The 19188-nt window shown below is 48.5% G+C and overlaps 1 protein-coding gene across 1 annotated transcript; it reads right to left on the bottom strand.

Moving 5' to 3' along the window:
• Positions 1-6982: 6982 nt before the first annotated feature.
• UCP3 (uncoupling protein 3) lies at positions 6983-18302 on the bottom strand. The gene is made up of 7 exons (XM_045894424.3): positions 18032-18302; positions 13200-13420; positions 12487-12697; positions 12010-12210; positions 10786-10887; positions 10052-10232; positions 6983-7374 (listed from the first exon to the last, which is right to left on the bottom strand). Exons 2-7 carry the CDS (start codon positions 13323-13325, stop codon positions 7257-7259), a joined length of 939 nt encoding a protein of 312 aa, XP_045750380.1. The 5' UTR covers positions 13326-13420; positions 18032-18302; the 3' UTR covers positions 6983-7256.
• Positions 18303-19188: the final 886 nt, after the last annotated feature.

Raw genomic sequence — 19188 nt, 5'->3', positions numbered from 1 at the left:
GTGCAAGTTAAATACCATATAATTCACCTATTGGTAAATGTACAGTTTAATTAATTCTTAGTAAATTTATACAATTGTGCAGTAATTACTATAATTCATCACCCCCAAAAGTTCTGTTGTATCTATTTGTAGTCATTTCCTTCTCTCACCTCCAGCCCTAGATTACCACTGATCTTTCTGTCTCTACAGTTTTGAATTTTCTAAAATTTTTTTTTTTTTTTAGATTTTGTTTTTAAGTTATCTCCACACCCAACATGGGGATTGAACTTAACAACCCTGAGATCAAGATTCGCAAGCTTTACCAACTGAGCCAGCCAGGCACCCCAATTTTCTAAAATTTTCAATATAAATAGAATGTAGTCTTTGGTGTCTAGCTTCCTTTACTTAATTTTTTTTTAAAACTTTTTTTAAAAATTAGGCTCCATGCCTAGCATGGAGCCAATGCAGAACTTGAACTCATCACCCTGAGATCAAGAGCTGAGCTGAGAGATCAAGAGTCGGACACCCAACCGAATGAGCCACCCAGGTGCCCCCATAATGTTTTATTTTTTTAGATTTATTTATTTATTTTTAGAGAGGGGGGAGGGGCAGAGGAAGGGGGTGAGAAAGTCTTAAGCAGACTCTGAGCTGAGTACGGAGCCTGACTCAGGGCTTGATCTCACAACTCTGAGATCAGACCTGAGCCAAAACCAAGAGTTGGATACTTAACTGACTGCACCACCCAGGCTCCCCAACATAATGTATTTTTAGGTTCATTCATGTTGATACGTGTATCAGTAGCTTGTTCCTTTTTTATTGCTGAGTAGTATTCCATCACAGTGATAATGAATGTTGTGTTTGTCCTCTCAAATGTTGATAGACATTTGGACTGTTTACAGTTTTGGGCTATTATGAATAATGCTGTTACAGACATTCATGTACAAGTCTTTTTGTGGACATATGCTTTCATTTTTCTTGGGTAAATACCTAAGAGAAGGATGGCTGGATGAGATGGTAGGTGTATATTTAACATTTTAAGAAACTCAAAAATTTCCAAAATGGCTGTACCATACATAGTACAGTCTTACCAATAATACATGGGGAATCCAGTTTGTTTCCTACAGAGTTCACCATTTTTAGCTGACAAAGCCATAGCTCTCTGCCAAATTATTTACCATATTTTATAGATAAAGAAAGTGAGGCCCAGAGAGACCAAGAATTTGACTTATGTCACATAGCTACTAAGTATCACGGCTGGGATTCTAGCTTTAGTTTTTGTTATGAGGTCAATACTCATTCCATTTACATGAATTCACATGTATGCTCATATTCCCAAGAGATTTTTCACCCCTGCAGAAATAGGTTATTCAGTGTTTTTGGTTCCCAACAGAAAAGCTGTATTTCAGGAAGAGATTTTCTTGATCTTTTAAAAATTCATTCATTTTAGAATAAGCTTGGACACTTCCCTAATACCATTTACAAAAATTAACTCAAAATGGATCAAAGACCTAGATGTAAGGGCTAGTACTAGAAAACTCAGGAAAACACACACACACACACACACACACACAGGGGAAAAGCTTCACAACAGTAGGTTTTGCAGTGATTTCTTGGATAAGATATCAAAGGCACAGGCACAAAAGAAAACATAGACAAATTGGAGCTCAAGAAAATTAAAAACTTTTGTGTATTGAAGAACTCAATCAACAGAATAAAAGGCAACCTACAAAATGGGAGAAAATATTTGCAAATCACATTATCTGATAAGGGATTAATATCCAGAATAGAGACCTCTTAAAACTCCATAACAAAAGTAACAACCCAATTCGAATTGGGCAAAGGACTTGAATAGACATTTCTCCAAACAAGACATACAGATGGCCAATAAGCACATGAAAAGATGCTCAACATCACTAATCATTAAGGAAATGCAAATCAAAACTACAATGAGATACCACCTCATACCCATTAGGAGAGTTATGATTAAAAATTGGAAAATAAATGTTGGTAAGAATGTGGAAAGATTGGAACCCTTGTGCACTGTTGAGGGGGGAATGTAGAATGCAGCTACTGTGGAAGACAGTATGATGATTCCTCAAAAAATAAAAAATAGAATGACCATATGGTCCAGCAGTTATACTTTTGGGTGTACACCCAAAAGAATGGAAAACAGGGTCTTAAGGTATTATACATGCATGTTCATAGCAGCATTATTCACAATGACCAAAAGGTAGAAGCAACCTAAGTGTCCATGGACAGGAATGGATAAACCAAACATGGTATATACATATAATGCAATATTATTCAGCCTTTAAAAGAAGGAAATTCTGGCACATGCTACAACAAGGATGAACCTTGAGGACATTATGCTGAGTGAAATAAGCCAGTCACGAAAAGATAAATATTATATGACTGTGTGAAGTACCTGGAGTAGTCAGATTTATAGAGACAGAAAGTAGGATGATGGTTGCAGGGAGCTAGGGGGAGCGGGAAATGGGAAGTTATTGTTTCATAGGAATAGAGTTTCAGTTTTGCAAGATGAAAAAGAGAGTTTGGGGCATGGATGGTTGCACAGCAGTATGAATATACTTAATACCACTGAACTGTACATTTAAAAATGGTTAAGATGATAATTTTTTTATTATGTTCAATTAGGAGATGATAAAGTTTATATTATGTATATTTTAAAAAATTAATTAAAAATTCATTTATTAACCCATTCATTTTGCAGTGTCCTAGGCACTCTGCTAAGGATGAGAGATGCAATTGTAAACATGACCCCATGCATGCCTGCAAAGAATTTACAGGCTCATGGGACTGCCAGGCAGGTAAACATGGTATAAGCAGAGCTGTGAGACTCTGTCAGAGGGGCACCTAAGTTTCCCATGTGTGTCGGACCCAGCATATGTCTAAGAGATAACAGAAGTGGGCAAAGCAATAAGTGGTACAAGATCTGTGCCTATGGTTCATAATCAGAAAGCTTTCTCCTAGGCAGAGCTGGAAATGGTGAATCTGCTAATACCCAAGAAATTTGGTTCAAGGGCCAGAAAATAATTTGCTAGGAATATTACTGAGGATATTTCTATGTTGTTTAAAACATGTGAGGCTCATCCTTGTCTTTTCTTACTACTATGTCCAAATTGAATCGTTCCAAGGGACTATTGATATTCGTTCACTCAACTATACTATTCCTTCACTCAACTCCCACTTTTACTACCCTTACCTGGGTTTCAACAACAGCCTCATCTTCTTACGACCAGAGGCTATTCCACAAATTCATTCTCTACAGTGCAGCTAGTCATTCCCTACTTAAAACACTTCAGTGGTGGGGTGGCAGGGCACCTGGGTGGCTCAGTTGGTGAAGTGTCTTCGTTTGGCTTGGGTCATGATCTTGGGGTCCTGGGATCAAGTGCCATGTCGGGCTCTCTGCTCAGCGGGGAGTCTCCTTCTCCCTTTGTCCCGCCCTGCTCCCCGCTCATGCTCCCTCTCTCAAATAAAGAAATAAAATCTTAAAACACTTCAGTGGCTCCACATTACCCTTAGAATACTCCAGACTCCTTAATGTGGTGTCTTAGTCAGCTCAGGCTGCCATAACAAAGTACCATACACTGGAGGCTTAAACAACTGGGATTTATTTCTCATTGTTCTGGAGGCTGGGAAGTCCAAGATCAAGGTGCTTGCCAATCTGGTTTCCTGGTGAGGTCCCTCTTTCTGACTTGTGGAAGCCTTCTCACTGTGTCTTCACATGGTGGAGAGAGAAAGAGTGCTCTGGTCTCTCTTATTCTTCTTATAAGGACGCTAATCCCATCATGGGGTTCCCACCCTTATGCCCTCATCTAATACATATGAATTTTGGGGGTACACATTCAGTTCATAATATGTAGCTTCTACAGCCTTTCAAGGTCCCTGTTTTCCTCTTCATCCCCATCTCTCTCATTGCTTCCCTTGAGGTCTGCAACCCAGTCCTACTGACAACTGGCAAAACTTGGATGCCCCTTGTTCTTGCCTTGTTTCTGGGCCTTAGCACAAGCCATTTCCTCTCCCTAGAATGACTTTTACCCACCCTCTTTTTGCTTAGATAATTCCTAATTGTCCTTTAGGTGTCTTCCTTCAAGAAACTTCCTGGCCCCCAAACCAAGTCAGGTGTCCCTAATCTGTGTCCCTGCTCTTAGGTGCCTTATGCAGATCTCTAGTGTGGCTTTTATCACTCTGTATGGCTTATTTGTCTTTCCTGCCCCCCTGCCACCCTCCACCTCAATGAACTCCTTGAAGGCAGGATTGGCCTTGTTCATCTCAGCACCTAGTACAATGTGTGGCTTATATGTATGTACAATGAATGTTTTCCTTTGTATAGCACTCAGCAGTTTTCAAAGTGTCCTGACAGAAATTAACTCATCTATAGGGATATATTTCCTTAACATTCATTCCTTCTGAATAAAATATTCCTTTAAAAAATATTACCTTTACTCACAAGATTTATGTGAAGTCAGTTATCCTTTATGTCTCTAATGTGACTGAGTTGGGGCCAAAACTATGTCATTTTTGCTTGATACACTAGGAGAGTTTGAGAAAAAGCAGATTCCCTCTTTCTTTTTTTTTGAGAGTGAGTGAGCGTGTGCAGGAAGGGAGAGGGGCAAAGGGGGAGGGAGAGAGAGAGAATCTTAAGCAGACTCCTTGCTGAGCAAGGAACCTGACACGGGGCTCGGTCTCACAACTCTGAGACCATAATCTGAGCTGAAATCAAGAGTCGGACTCTTAACTGACTGAGCCACCCAGACGGCCCAGAGCAGATTTCCTCTTAATGACTTGATGGAGTAGGTGTCTGTGGGTGTGCTGTGGGGGGATGGGTGCACAGAGCTAAGAAGCCAGCTTCCCTGTGTGGCCTCAGCTGGTGATCTGACTATCTTGCAAGATCTCATCCCTGACTTCCTTGTGGCAGAAATTGGGGGCCAGAACCAGGAAGGGCTTGCATGCTGTGGCTTAGAGGAAGCTGTTTCAGTTCTTAGAATCCCTGAACTTTAGAGCTTTAGGTCATTTGGTTCAACCTCTGCCTTTAAAAAGTGGGGAAAGAGATCTAATATTTTGCCCAGGAAACTGTAGAAGACCTCCCACCAATCTTGTTTTCCTTTCTTCAAAAGCCTGGACTCAGAGGTCACTAAGGTGCTGCTCCCAATCAAAATAGTTCTTAGTAGAATTGATCCTCTCTCTCTTTTGGTATCATCATCCGAATAGTTTGCTCTGGGTAGAGGATGTGTTGATACTGCTATGGAGAGGGCCTCTGGGTGGCTCAGTTGGTTAAGCGGCCGACTCTTGATTTCGGCTCAGGCAGCGTCCTGGGATAGAGCCCTGCATCAGCCTCCTTGCTCAGCAGGGAGTCTGCTTGAGGATTCTCTCTCCCTCTGCCCTTCCCCCTCCCCCTGCTAGTGCTCTTTCTCTGTTCCTAAAATAAATAAATAAATCTTTAAAAAATATATTGCTATGTAGAAATTCATAGAAGACATAGTTCCTGGCCCTAGGAATTTACAAACTGAGACTGGGAGTTTAAGAATGATTTGCACATGCCAGTCAAGTCAAAAGAAAGAGAAAGTTTTAAATATGGGTTTTATTTGAAAATCAAAGCAGACATTAAATAAAAATAATCTTCATTTTTTTGTTTTTATTTGGACTTTCTGTTTGTGTATGTTGATAATCTCAAATTGTAATTTAAATTTAGGAAAGTGCTGAGAGTGAGTGGACATTTGCTTTTTCCTCAGGGATGCAGAGAGGTCAGAGTGGGGAGGGAGGCATATGACGTTGCTGAGCTCTTCTGCAAGGTGGGGGGTTGTTATTTCCACTTCTGTGCTAGGACACTGAGGTACTAGGATTCCTGGTAAGGTGAGGGGAAGGGACATTTGACCCCAGTTCTGTTATTAGCGTCACATAAGCTGCTAAGAAGCAGAAGAAGACTGACATTCTGGGTCCTCATTATCAGCCTGAAAGAGCTTCAGTGAAGTTCAGAAGGAGGTCGTCTGGTTCAAGCCCACCTTTTACATACAGATGGAGAAGTCAAAGCCCTAAAAGGTGGAGCAACCGGCCTGGGCTGAAGGCAGTGGGAGCATGTGGGACCAAAGGCCCAGCCCTGGCTAACAGGAAACCTGGTGAGAAAGGGACATTCTGCCCAAGAAAGAGAAGGCAAAAAAAACCAAACAAACACTGTTCTCATTCCCACACCCTTTACTGAATTATACTAATTTTCCAAAAACCTCTGAGTCCTGCTACTTTAGGCTGCCAGCCTGACATCTACCTCCTTTTCCCCAAGCCTGGCACCCCTCAGGGGCCTCACAGTCCCGCTGGGAAGCAAGGGCTGCGTGGGAGTGGGGCTTCTGTGAGTGCACACCATTCTCTGTCACCCCTGGCCCCCCAGCCCCTGCCTCCTTTGGTCTAAGCTCTAGACAACCTTTCAACCTTTCAAAAACTTCCCTGGCACTTCCTCACTGTCCTGAGAAAATCTTTCCCAAGGCCTTGTCCTTATATTTACACTTGTAAATATCAGAGCTTTTGCTTTTAGAAAGTGCTTTCGTGTCCATCTTGTCACTTGATCCTATGATCACTGGTGAGAGAGGAGGGAAACAATTATTACTCCCATCTTACAGGAGAGAAGATGGAGTCTGCCCTCTTGATTGTCCAGTGTCATCAGGGAACAGTACGAATCTCAGCCTCATGCCGGCCCAGCAGTGGCCCTTTGGCACAGGTTCCAGATTTTCTTTCTCTGTGTGTCTTTTTTTGGTCTCATATTTTCTAGAATCCCAATGGCTTCTAAGTGGCGGGCACATTACATATATGGCTGATGATCCACGGTTAGCCAAAGGCTGCAGTCACAGCTATGTTGCTTTGGCAGCATCCCTCCAAACTCCTTAGCTGCTTTCCAAGTGTCATGTGCCACTGCTGTCCCATGCTTGCAGTCTTCCCTGTTTACAATTCATCATTTAATCAGATTTTTTTTTAGAGAACAGAGGTTTGCAAACTTTTGTTTTATCCAAATGGATGTTTTGGTTTGTTTTCTCTTGCCTAAATATTAGGCATCCAACATATGGGTCCCCCAAATTAATATAATTTAATTTCCATCTTGTCAGTGCAAAACAGATGTGTTCTTAAGACAAAGCACTGAAGACCAGAATCCTTCCTCTGCTTCTATTTCTTGACTCAGTAGCAAGTAAACAGTTCTGTAAACATGTGTGGGTTTGTGTGTGCCTGGACCCACTGGTTCTTGTTCTAGTTAAGTGCCAGGTGGGCTTGCTTTATTCAGAATGGAGATTCCGTAGCATCTGGACTTTCATGAAGGCCCGTTTCAGCTGCTCATAGGTCACGAACATCACCACATTCCAGGTTCCCAAACGCAAAAAGGATGGTGTAAATCTGATGAGAGAAACAACCAAACATCAGGTGGAGTGGACTAAGAATCCCAGATAGATCTCCGGTGCTCCCCCCATTCACAGTGTTAGTGCCAAAGGACCTAGGCTTCTATTAGTCACAAGCAGTCTCTGAGATCTGTTCAGGCTTTTCCTTCTCTGCTGAAGGAATTTAGGCAGAAGCGGCAGTCAGGAAAGGAAAGAAAACACATTTTGAGCCAGGTTCTGTGTTAGGCAGTTAATTCCCACAATTCTATAAGGCAGCTATGATGGTTGCCAGGTTTCTTTTTTAGAAACTCCAGGGGCACCTGGGTGGCTCAGTCAGTTAAGCATTTGATTCTTGGTTTTGGCTCAGGTCTTGATCTCAGGGTCATGGGGTGGAGCCCTGAGTCAGGCTCTGCGCTCAGTGGTGAGTCTGCTTGAGATTTTCTCTCTCTCTCTTTCTCTCTCTGTCTGCCCCTACCCGCCCCCTGCCCCCGCTTGCATGCGTGCTCTCTCTCCCTCAAATATATAAGTAAATCTTAAAAAAAAAAAAAAAAGGAACTGAAGCCCAGGGTAGTTAAGGAGCTCAGCTAAAACTACCTGACTCCGCCCTGGCTGGGTGTTCCTGGAATCATTTACATGCTGAGGGGCCATCCCTGAGGAGGCCCTGCCAGGGCATCTAGAAGCTGGCACACCAAGGGGTCAAGACTGGGTGACACCAACTTTAGCTAATCTCCAGAGAGCCTGTCTGTCCTGTGATAGCGCAGCTGGGAGACCGTCCCCACCTCAGCTTCGCAGACTCAGGGAGGAGCCTGGGACCTGGCGCGGCTCCCTCTTCAGCCTTTCTCTCTCTCTGCTAATCCCCTCCTGATCCTCTCCTCTCCTGCCAGACTTGCTTCCATGCCTTTGCCTGTGCTGCTCCTTCTGCCTGGGAATGTCCCCTACTCTCCTCCCTGCGGGGCTGGTTGCTCTTGGCTCTGTAGAACTCGGCTTCGGCCCCATAGCCTCATACCAAGGTCTCTCCAGAACCCTCAGCCTAGCCTTCCCAGGGAGAATAGCACTGGGGCCAAGAATGTGAACTCTAGAGTCAGACCTGGGTTCAGACCCTAGCTCTGTCATTTTCTAGCTTCATGACTTAGGACAGGTTACTTAATCTTTCTAAGCCTCAGTGTCCTCATCTGTAAAATGAGGAGAATAACAGCAGTTACCTCATAGAGCTGTTGTGAAGGAATAAATGAGTTAATGTACAGCATACAGTACAGGGCCCAGTATCCGTAAATGCTCCATAAATGTCACCTGTCTGCTGCTCTTTGAGGAAAGCACAGGGCCTGGCACACATGAGATGCTCAGTAAATGTTTTCCAAGTGAAAGACTAAACTGAGGGCACCTGGATGGTTAAGCGTCTGCCTTCGGCTCAGGTCATGATCCAGGGTCCTGGGATCGAGTCCTGCATCGGGCTCCCTGCTCAGCAGGAAGCCTGCTTCTCCCTCTGCCTCTCTCTCTTATGAATAGATAAATAAAATCTTTAAAAAAAAAAAAAAAAGAAGAAACTGAGACAGGTGGCTACTGCTGATGATTGTAATGATAGAAGCACTTACAGGAAAAGAAGTCTGGCAATTGAAATAGCTTTATGATGTCACTCACAGGGTTGAGAACCTGATTGCCTGTTGGGTCCAATCTAACATTGGGCACCAGAAAACTATCTGCTGAAGGCATCAGTAGTGGGAGGTGTAAGGGCCAAGCCAAGAGCTTGACAGTAGGATGGATAACGACATGTGGGGTGGCATCTGATGATCTGGCTCAGAGCCGTGGCTCTGACATTTTAAATATGTGATCTTGGGTAAGTCACTTCACCTTTCTGAGTCTCAGTTTCTTCCTCAGTAAATGTGGAGAATATTGCCCAGTTCAGGCGGTTGTTGAGATAATCTGTGTAAAGTGCTTTGTGTAAGGCCTTGTACTTGGTGACTTAGCGGTCATGGTGATTGTTAATAACCTACATTATTGAGTGCCGGCTTTTGGCTAGGGAGATGAAAGACATATAAGCCACCAGTTCTGGCTTTAAGGAGCTTGTGATGTAGCATGCAGGATAATTTAAACTTACAAATCCTGTAACACAAAGTAGGAGGTGGTAAATACCATAAAAATGGTATCAAGGAAGTATTGCTGCAGTTCACAGAGAGAAGGAAACATCTGCACCTGAGAATGTTGGGGAGGAGGTGGCATTTGAACTAGTTCTGAAGCACGTGCATGAGGTGGGAAAGGCATTCCATTAAGAGGGAATGGTAAAAGCAGAAACGGAGCAAGAAAATGTGACATGTGTTGGGCACTGTGGCTGCCATCAGTGGTGATCCACAGTCTTGACAGTGGGTTGGAGAAAAGTCTCAGGACTACCAACCACTTTTCCCTCCTTCTCCCTTGCCCAGTAAGTTTGGGGATAGACAGTACTTTGACCTATGCCTAGACTTCTTTTTCTCAGGTAAGCCTCCCCTGACTCTCCAAATCAGATTTGGTCCACTTTTTTTTTTTTTTTTTTAACTTCCATAGTTCTTTATATTTGTCCTTTGTGGCATTTACATCTGTGCTTGCTCACCACGTCCCCAGGTGGACCCACGGCAGGCACGTTACACGTGGAAGGAAGGAGGGAAGGAAGCAAGCCCAGGTTCTCTGGGAGGGGCTGCTGGAGGCAGGAGGGGGAGGCTCACCCCTTATAGAAGGCTGTGGGGCCCTCGTGGGCCACCGTCTTCAGCATACAGTCCAGGGGGCTGCGGTATTGCCCTGGGGGCGAGTTCATGTACCGGGTCTTCACCACGTCCACTGGGGAGGCCACCACTGTGGCACAGAAGCCGGCTCCAAAGGCAGAGATGAAGTGGCAGGGGAAGTTGTCTGTAGCAGGGAAGGGAGGAGCAAGCACGGAGCTGTGAGATGGCAGTGCGCTGGCTTTCTGTTCCATGTGTGTCAGCATTTGTCCTTCACTAAACTGGGAACTCCTTGAGTGTAGGATAATGCTTTCTAGAGCTCTCACAGAACTTGCCAAATAGAACAGGGCTGTCCCACAGTTGGCAGGCTGGGCAGCCCAGCGATCTCATTAGAGGAGAATGAAGTCAGAGAAGGCGACTCTTGCTTCAAGATGCATGGTGGGAAGTGCTGGGCTGGGACCCAGGGCTCGGGCCTCCTTATCCAGGGTTCTTTCCCACTCATCACAATGATGGACTGGGCACTTTTTAAAAGATCTAATTGGCATTCTTAAGTGATTTATGAATTGGGCAGCACCCCATCTAGCAAGTAGAGAGGCACTCCTATTGGGCATCTTTACTGGGCACTGCTCCTCTCTCTGCTCCTTCTAACACCCGGTTGCCTCTGAGTGGTGCCCACTCTGTGGAATTCCAGGTTCCCTCCCTGCTGTGGGAGGGCAGCTCCCTGGAGCCCAGGGCCTCACCAGTGAGCAGGTGATAGTCTAGCAGCTTCTCCTTGATGATGTCATAGGTCACCATCTCAGCACAGTTGACGATGGCATTCCTTGTGATGTTGGGCAAAGTTCCTGTGAAGGATGGGGTGGGGGCTGATTAGTGAAAAATAAGGCCCCGGTTTGGGGGCAGAATGCTCCATTCCAGTGGTCTCAGAGGAGCCTGCCTCAGTTGAGCGGATTCCACACTTTCCTCTCTGGGGTTAACTCTTAGATTATCCATGTCCACCTCAGAGACAGAAAACAGAGAGGCCCTCTTATGTTTGTCTGAGCCACATTTTGGAGAATAATCTGCAATATCTATCAAAATTAAAATACGCCTCTGTGAGATCTGGCTAAAGCCAGGCAAGGAAGCCTTTTTTTGGAGGAGGGAGGCCAGGCTCTTGGAGCAGTGACAGACGGTAGCCCTGGGAGGCCCCAGGAGAGCTTTCAGACCCAGCCACTGATACACAGATGAGGTCTGGGCTTCGGGAGAGCACCGAGCAAATCAGACTGTGACCCAGGTGTCCTGTCCTTAACCTTCACTGGGTCACTGTTTCTTCTGCAAGGATTTGTATGACCCCTGGCCCACATGGGGGAGAGATTCCAGCATTTGTCAAGGTGGCCTCCACTTGGACACATAGGGAACCGGAAAGCCTTACTCTTGAGGAAGCCCGCTCCTCATCATATCTCCCTACATCCAACAACTCACAGCTGCCTCCTCCACTGGCCTCTGTTTCTTCTCCATGTCCTATAGTCACTCCTGATAGAACTTTGCTGGGGAAGCCCTACCCTTCCATCTCCACACACCTAGAGCCCACTGAGCCTTGAGGCCCAGCTTGCGCGTCACCTTCCCCCTGGAGCCTGCGTGGCCTCTCCTGCCTCTGGCCGTATACCTCTGTGTGAACCTCACACATCCTACCCTGTGGAATGGCTGCTCCTTGACGTGTCTCATCTCTCTTTGTCTGTGAGAGCCATGAGGGTATGGAAGGTATCTTCTATTCATTTGTCTCCCTCATAGCAGCCTGCACATGCTGAAGCGTTGACACATTGAACTGAATTTGGGGCAGGTCAATGTGATAGTTTTGGTTGGGATGTTCTTACAGAATCACTGGAATATACCATGCTGGGAGTTCCCTCCTTGCTCGGTTCTCTGCCCTAGCTCAAGGGTAAGGCATGCTTTGCCCACGGCCCTCTGAACCTGGAGTCCGGACCTACCTTTCCATAGGCCCCTGACCCCTTCTTCCCTGGCAATGGTCCTGTAGGCATCCATTGTCCCACTGTATTTCCTGTTGCTCCTGGCCCGAGGGGGTATGCTGGCCTGAAACCGGACCTTCACCACATCCGTGGGCTGGGCGCACGATACCGCCATGGCCCCTGTGGTGCAGCCTGCCAAAATCCGGGTAGTGATGCTCGAGTCTGGAGAGAAGGAGAGAAGAGTGGGTCAGTGTTCTGCCACCCAGCACTTCTCTGGGCTCTGGATGCTGTTCTCTGTGGAGCTGCCCTTGCCTGATGCCTGCCTCCTCTCCTAGGCTCAAGGTCCTGACAGCGGCTCGGTCTCCTCATGAGTGTCTATTACCCGCCTCCTACGCCCCAGCTCTTTCTCTGAGTCTGTACTGCCCTCATGTCTGACCCTCTAGCCTAGAGTCTGCCTCTGCCTATCCCCTCGGTGTCCACAGGATACCAGGCACTCACGGTCCGCTCCTTTGGGGGTGTAGAACTGCTTGACAGAGTCATAGAGGCCAATGCGGATGGAGGCAAAGCTCATCTGGCGCTGCAGGCCGGCGACCAGCCCGTTGTAGGGGCTGCGGGGGCCCTCGGTGCGCACCATGGTCAGGATGGTGCCCAGCACGCCGCGGTACTGGGGTCTCTGGGCTGCCTGGGTCGCCTGGTTCTCCCCCTGGATCTGAGGAACATCCCAGCAGAGGTGTGAGGAGCTGGGAGGAGGGGAGAGGCGGCTGTGTGCAGAAGGAGCTGTCCAGGGCTGGTTCTCGAGCACGAGCAGGATTATAGCCATCACATCCCAGGAAAAACAACTGAGGTTTGTGCATCAGCGTATTGCTCATAAGCTGTCACACATGGTGTGGTGCTCAGCCCTCAGAGCAAATGGAGGGCAGATTGTTTTTCCCACAACAAGTGGTCAGTGGTTTGCCCAAGGTCACACAGTTACTTACCTTTACTTCACACTCCATGGTTTACAAAGTAGGGTGAGGCCATGAAGGGCCCAAGGAACTAAGATTTTTTTTTTTGTCTTGGATGATGGTGAGGCAGGGTTGTAAGCAGTGGAGTGAGTGGCCTGCTCAGGGTTCTGTGTGAGGAGAGCAGGCCGGCACACACAAGAGGTGCTGGCATGGAGAACTCAGTCCTTCCTTTGATCTGAACAATGACCCTTGCCAAAAAGCACCTACCTGCAGGCGGACCTTGGCTGTGTCCAGTGGAAAGGTGAGGAGATCAGCAAAACAGGCCGCTGTGCCTGCCCCCAGGAATTTCACAGCTGTGGTAGGAGGTACCTCTGAAGGCTTTAGTCCAACCATGGTCCCAGAAGGTTCTGCCTGGTCCCTCCAGGGCCCAGCAGAGGTCCAAGGAGAGAGGCTGCTTTGCAGTCCTGAGCTTTAGTGCAGGGAGGAGGCTGCAGGAGACAGGCCAGAGGAGGCAGATGGAACTTGGGCCATCCGGACTGTCCCCAGGCTCCTTTCAGCACCGGGAGAAGTAAGAGAAAAGCCTGGGCATTGCTATGCTTAGCTGTGTAGATTTGGCTTATAAGAACAGGTCACTTTCCCAGCCCTTATCTCTTGTGATCCTTACCCTCCCCCCTCCTCTCTCCACTGACCAGGTGGATCTTCATCCTTTAGAGGAGGAAACTGAAGCTCAGGCAGGGACCAGACCTCATTCTGACTCCACCCTATGACCCTGTTCTCTTTCTCCTGCATCAGGCTGCTCCCTGGGAAGGACCTGCTCCCTGAAGTGTATGGAGAGCCTACCAAGTCTCTCCACTTCAGGTCCTTCTTTCCCAGATCAGCAATATAAATGTGCCTCATGACTCGCCTAAACTGTTAGTTATCTTGGATGAAAGCTTGGTTTTTCTTTCTTTCTTTCTTTCTTTCTTTTTTTTTTTTTTGCAAGGTTGCCTGAATATACTCTTATTCTACTTAAAACGAAATCCTTCCCAGGCTGTGATTCCTCCCTGTCACTAGAGATTGTTCATCTGTGACTGGAGGCGTTTCCTCCCAACACTGTGGGATTCCTGGGGCTGATGTTCTGCTTTGGAGGAGGGAGGGAGTGGTTCCACGCTTCTCTGCTGCTCTGGCCGCCCCCCCCCCCCCCCGCCGCAGCTCCTAGGGAGATGGGGCTACAGAGCGACCGCTGCTAATTTGGGGGGCAGTGGCAGCTGCTCTGCCTGGCTCAGCGCATGCCCTTTCCCCCTCACACCCCGGAGGGCATCCCTTCTCAGCTGAAGAGATCGGGCTTCTCAGAGGAGGATCGGCGTTGGGTCAAGAGAATGTGTCCCCTCTCCCCGTGGGCACTTGTAGCTGCACCCGTCCTACTGCTGGCTGAGCAGGGTAGGTTCACATCCCAAGGTCCTGGTTTAGCTGTGGTTACCTTGGGAAGTTGGCACGCTTGTCACGGGCAGCCCGGCACTCTTACAACCTGAACTTCTGGGCGTCTGGCTTTTGGCGCTGAGGCCCTTTCTTAGCAGGTCACACCCCCTGGCACCCAACGCACACATACCCCTCATGTGCTGGGATCCTGGACTCTTCAGAACAAAGTTCAGAGTCCTTGCCATGGTTGGTGGACTCATAAGACCCACCGCATGCTAGGTTCTGTGCTTGGCATTCCTGGAAATCTGGGGATGAGCAAATAGTCTGTGCGACTTGCCCACAAGGAACTCTCAAGGAGTCTTGTGGGGGCATCAGACACATCCACAGAAGATGGGTTGCACCAATGTCAGAGGGGAGGAAAGCCCCAAGAAGGGACTCAAAGGAGGGGGAGACCCCCTCTTTTGTTTGTGAGGTGGAATAAGAACCATTTCATGGTGGAGGGTGGGAGGAGGGTCACATAACTTAGGCTTTGAAAAGTGGGCAGGATTTTGGCAGCTGAAGGAGGAAGGGTGTTCCAGATGCAGGGAAGGGCATGAGCTTGTGTGAGAGTCCAGGGCATGGATTCAGGTAGGAGGAGAAAATGACCACCTGGGTCTGAGGCCCTCCCAGCAGAGTTTTTGCACATAATCCCACTGAATTCTCCCAACTTTCCTGAGAGGTAGCTGCTCCTTCCCCTACTTTTGGATGAGCAAACCAGGACTTGGGGACATTAGCTTGCTGAGTGTTACCAGCCACTAGTGTCCGTGCCTGGCTCACTCTGCTGTACTAGGCTCGAAACAGCCTTGGAAAGAAGGCAGGGAAGCTTTAAATCCATTTTACAGATGAGAAAAAGAGGCTTAAGATGGAGAGAGACAGATCGAAAGGCACAGAACCTCAACTAAATTCTCCTGGCAGTGAGGCCCCTTCACCATTCGGCTCGGGACCCCAGTAGGTATGGTAGTATGCATTTCCAGACCTTGTCTTTTTTATTGAGGGCATTCAAAGCCCTTTGCAGTTAATGAATTATATGCCAGTCCATCTAGAGAATTAAGTGCTAAGCATACAGAACAACAGCGTGGTGAGGAAAGCTGGGTGGGCATCACTGCCCAGCTTGGCAGATGAAGAAAATGGCCAGAGAGGCTGAGGGCTCCCTCTGCAGTGTTCCTCCCACAGCCTGTCTTCCTGCTTTTCTATACTGCCTCCCTGAGGGTCCAAGAAGGATCTAGCTCCTGGGGCGGTGTGGACGCACTGGTGCCCATGGACCTGAGCCTGGTGGAGGGGACAGACTGCAGCATGCTAGGGGAACACAGCCCTCCACTTGCCTCCTTCCCATTTCCCTTTGCCTACAGAAGACCAGCAGCTGCCAGGAGGGCTCAGTTCCCAGCAAGGGGGCTCTCTCTGGGGCTGGAATGCATGTGTAGGGTATGCGCAAGCAGCTGCCTCCCTTGTTCCAGGCCCTGGCATTGCCCTGGCCTTTCCCCTTCTCTGACGTGAGCTGGACTGCTCAGAGCCCCAGGGTCAGGAATCTGAGTGTCTGACTCTCAGAGCTGGGGAGGCCCTTGGGGGTCGTGTTCTCTAGTGTCTCTTACTGGTTGTAGGAGTGTCCTTTCTTCAAAGCCTTTGGTAGCCACTCAGATTCTAATAGAAGGATCCTGCAAGTTAGGTATTTTTACTCCGCTTGCACAGTTACAAACTGAGGCCCAGACAGGTGAAATGACCTGTCAGAGTTCACCCAGTGAGCAGAAGTGGGATTCCCACCAGGGCTATGTGACTCCAAGGCATTCTCTGGTCTTAGCCCCCTGGGTGCAGAGGATTTGTGATGTACCTGGGCCCACAGGGAACACTCCATGAGTTTTGTCTCATGGGCTGGGTCTCCCTGGGGAAGCCTGTTTTCCGCCTGGCCTGGGGGTTGGGTGGGAGGACTGGGGGAGGCTGAACTGTCAAGAAACTCCTTTGCCCCAGCCTCTGTTGATTAGCTCATTAACTGCAGTTGTTCCCCCCCTAGATAGGGAGCCCCAAAGGCAGGGACAGGGTCTACTGATCGTGCTTCTCTGTGTAGCCTGGTACAGGGATGGCCCAGGGCTAGAGGAGCCCAGGGAGGACCAGTTGACCAAGGAACCCCACTTGCTGAAGTGGAGAAATGGGAAATGAAATCAGAGAAGTCCTTCACAGTGTTCTTTGGTGGAGGGTCTGGAATGCCAGGGCTGTACTGAATCTAGCAGAGAATGGGGAGTGGTTGGTGGTTCTCAAGTCGAGGAATGACACCATCAGACCAGCGTTCAGAGTATGCTGGTGCAAATGTCAAGACTGGACTGGAAGGTGAGGGGCCAGTGAGGAGGCTGTTGGAATGGTGCAGCCAGAGGTGTTGGAGCCTGAAGTCAGGCAAGAGCAGCGGCCGTGGGTGAAGCTGGAACCTATTCCAGATGCAGTTCTGAGCCGCTCACGGGAGGCAGAATGAATGGGCGGGGACTCCTTGGGGGAGAGGGGGCTCTAGAACTTTCATTAGTCAAGCTGTGGTGGAGAGGGAGGCCACAATGGTACACTCAGGTGGGGGCTGCCCTGAGGCCACTGCTTCCCGCCTTCCTTCCTTCCCGCTTGACTCCAGCCTCCTGAATTGATACTTGGGGAAATCTAGCAGCCCGCAGAACTTTGCCAGTGGCGAAGGGGAAGTTGAGAGCAGAACTCTTCTCTCTGTGGCTCCGTTGGGGCCCTTGAGGGATGGCACGTTCCAGCTACCTGGCCACAGTAGGAGTGCCCCATTACGTCTGCTCGGTGCTTCTTGCCTGAGGCACGGTGGTGGCGCCCCGATAGGTGTTGACGAATTCAGTCCCTTTATGAGGCCATACGGTAGTTGTCACAGGGATTCCCACTTCATAACCAAGGGACCTCAGGCTGTGAAGGCTTCAGCTAGTCATAAGACGGAAGGGATGGGGCTGGGATGGGAGCCCAGCTCGGTCTGCCACGCGCGTGTGCCGCCGTCCAGAGCCTCACACCTCAGGGAGAGCTCAGGATCCCTGGAGCTGCTTGTTTACAGAGTGGATTCTCAGAGGCCGTCAGTGCCAGAGATCGAGTCGGGGCTGGGCTGGGGCTGGGGAAGCTCTTCTCCATGGTAACTCGGAAGCAGGGATCGGAGGACCCCATTCTGAGATGCCCTGCCCGATCTCGCCTTCCTGGCAAAGCCTCCACAGCATGTCCCCGCTGAGGAAGCAACCTGAGTAGAGTTCTGTGGGCTCGTAAACCTCCCTGTATGTGAGGCCAGAGGTGCCTGCACCATCTCTAACTCAGGAAAGGGGTCTCCAGGACCCTCACGGGGGAAGGGCTTAATGCTCTGGAGGCATTCTGGAGATTCTGTGCCAGACTAAGGAGAAAGCCACTTCTTATCTATGGAGATTTGCAAAATCACAGCAGAGGCAGCCAGCAGAGAAAGGGGACAGTGGGTTGTGGGTGACACGGGTGTTGGGGTCGAGCCTCAGCCCAGCCACGGTGCCCCCTCATCAGGGTTGCAGTTACCCCCTCTTGACTCGGTGGGGGAGGAACGCAATCTCCCAGCTCTGTAGTGATCCCAGGATAGTGATCCTGGTCAGCTCCTGGCTGCTCTCTGTAAGCTGCCGTGAAGGGCAGAACATGGAGGGGGAAGGGGGTGGTGGAGAATGGGGTCTTACCTGTGAGTCCAGCCAGGGTAGGGGAAGCACAGGGCCGCCTTAAGGCTCCTTAGGGCTCCATCCCAGGAGGTGGCAGCAGGGATCTAGTTGCCCCCTCGCCATTCACTGTTGTCTCTGCTGCCTCTGGCTTGGCACCTATCTTTATATGCTCCAGCTGACCTGAAACCTTACCCTACAGAAGCTTAGTTGACAGCCTGATCACCTGACAAGAGGCGGCTGGCTGGTGAGTGGCAGGGAGGTGAGGGGAAAGGTTGGACTTCCAGATCTGGTTTAGTTCCTCTGACTTGGGTTCTTTAAAATAGCCCCTTCCAGCTGCTGAAAGAGCTACCTTAGGTAATAAGGGCACATGGGGGAAAGGGGTTGGACCAGTCACCTTTGAGAATTCAAAGGTCAAGGCCACACACGATAGGCTGGGCAGGGCTCTCCTAACATTAACAATGATAGTAACAGTCATTTCTTGGTGCCTACTGTGTGCCAGGTACTTTATATATATTCCTTCTGTTTTTCACAACCCTATGAGGTAAGTACTATTAAGATTCTGTTGTTTACTTACTTACTTATATATATATTTTAAAGATTTTTTTACTTATTTGAGAGAGAGAGAGCGCATGAGCAGGGGTTAGGGGCAGAGGCAGAAGGAGAAGCAGACTCCCCACTGAGCAGGGACTGAAATCATGATGTGAACCAAACGCAGATGCTTAGCTGACTGAGCCACCCAGGTGCCCAGGATTCTGTTTTTTTTAAATAACAGCTTTACTGAGATATAATTCACATACCATACAATCCACCTATTTAATGGATATAATTCAATGGTTTTTAGTGTTCAGTTATGCAACCATCATCACAATTTTAGAATATTTTCACCACTCCCCACTTGGCCCCCCCAAATCCCTGTGTACATCAGTAGTCACTTTCCTTCTTCCCTTCCACTCAGCCCCAAGCCAGCACTAATCTACTTTCTGTCTCTATAGACTTCTTTTTTTAAAGATTTTATTTAATTATTTGAGAGAGAGTGAGAGCGAGCAAGAGTGGGGGAGGGGCAGAGGGAGAAGCAGACTCCCCCACTGAGCAAGGAGCCCGACCTGGGGCTCGAGCCCAGGGCTCTGGGATTATGACCTGAGGCGAAGGCAGATGCTTAACCAACTGAGCCACCCAGA

This window comes from Mirounga angustirostris, unplaced genomic scaffold, assembly GCF_029215605.1.
Source record: "Mirounga angustirostris isolate CCGP_5_RB_7025 unplaced genomic scaffold, mMirAng1.0.hap1 SCAF_13, whole genome shotgun sequence".
Taxonomy (NCBI): Eukaryota; Metazoa; Chordata; class Mammalia; order Carnivora; family Phocidae; genus Mirounga; species Mirounga angustirostris.
The sequence above is the reverse complement of the archived record's forward strand: the minus strand, read 5'-3'. Positions and strand labels throughout refer to the sequence as shown.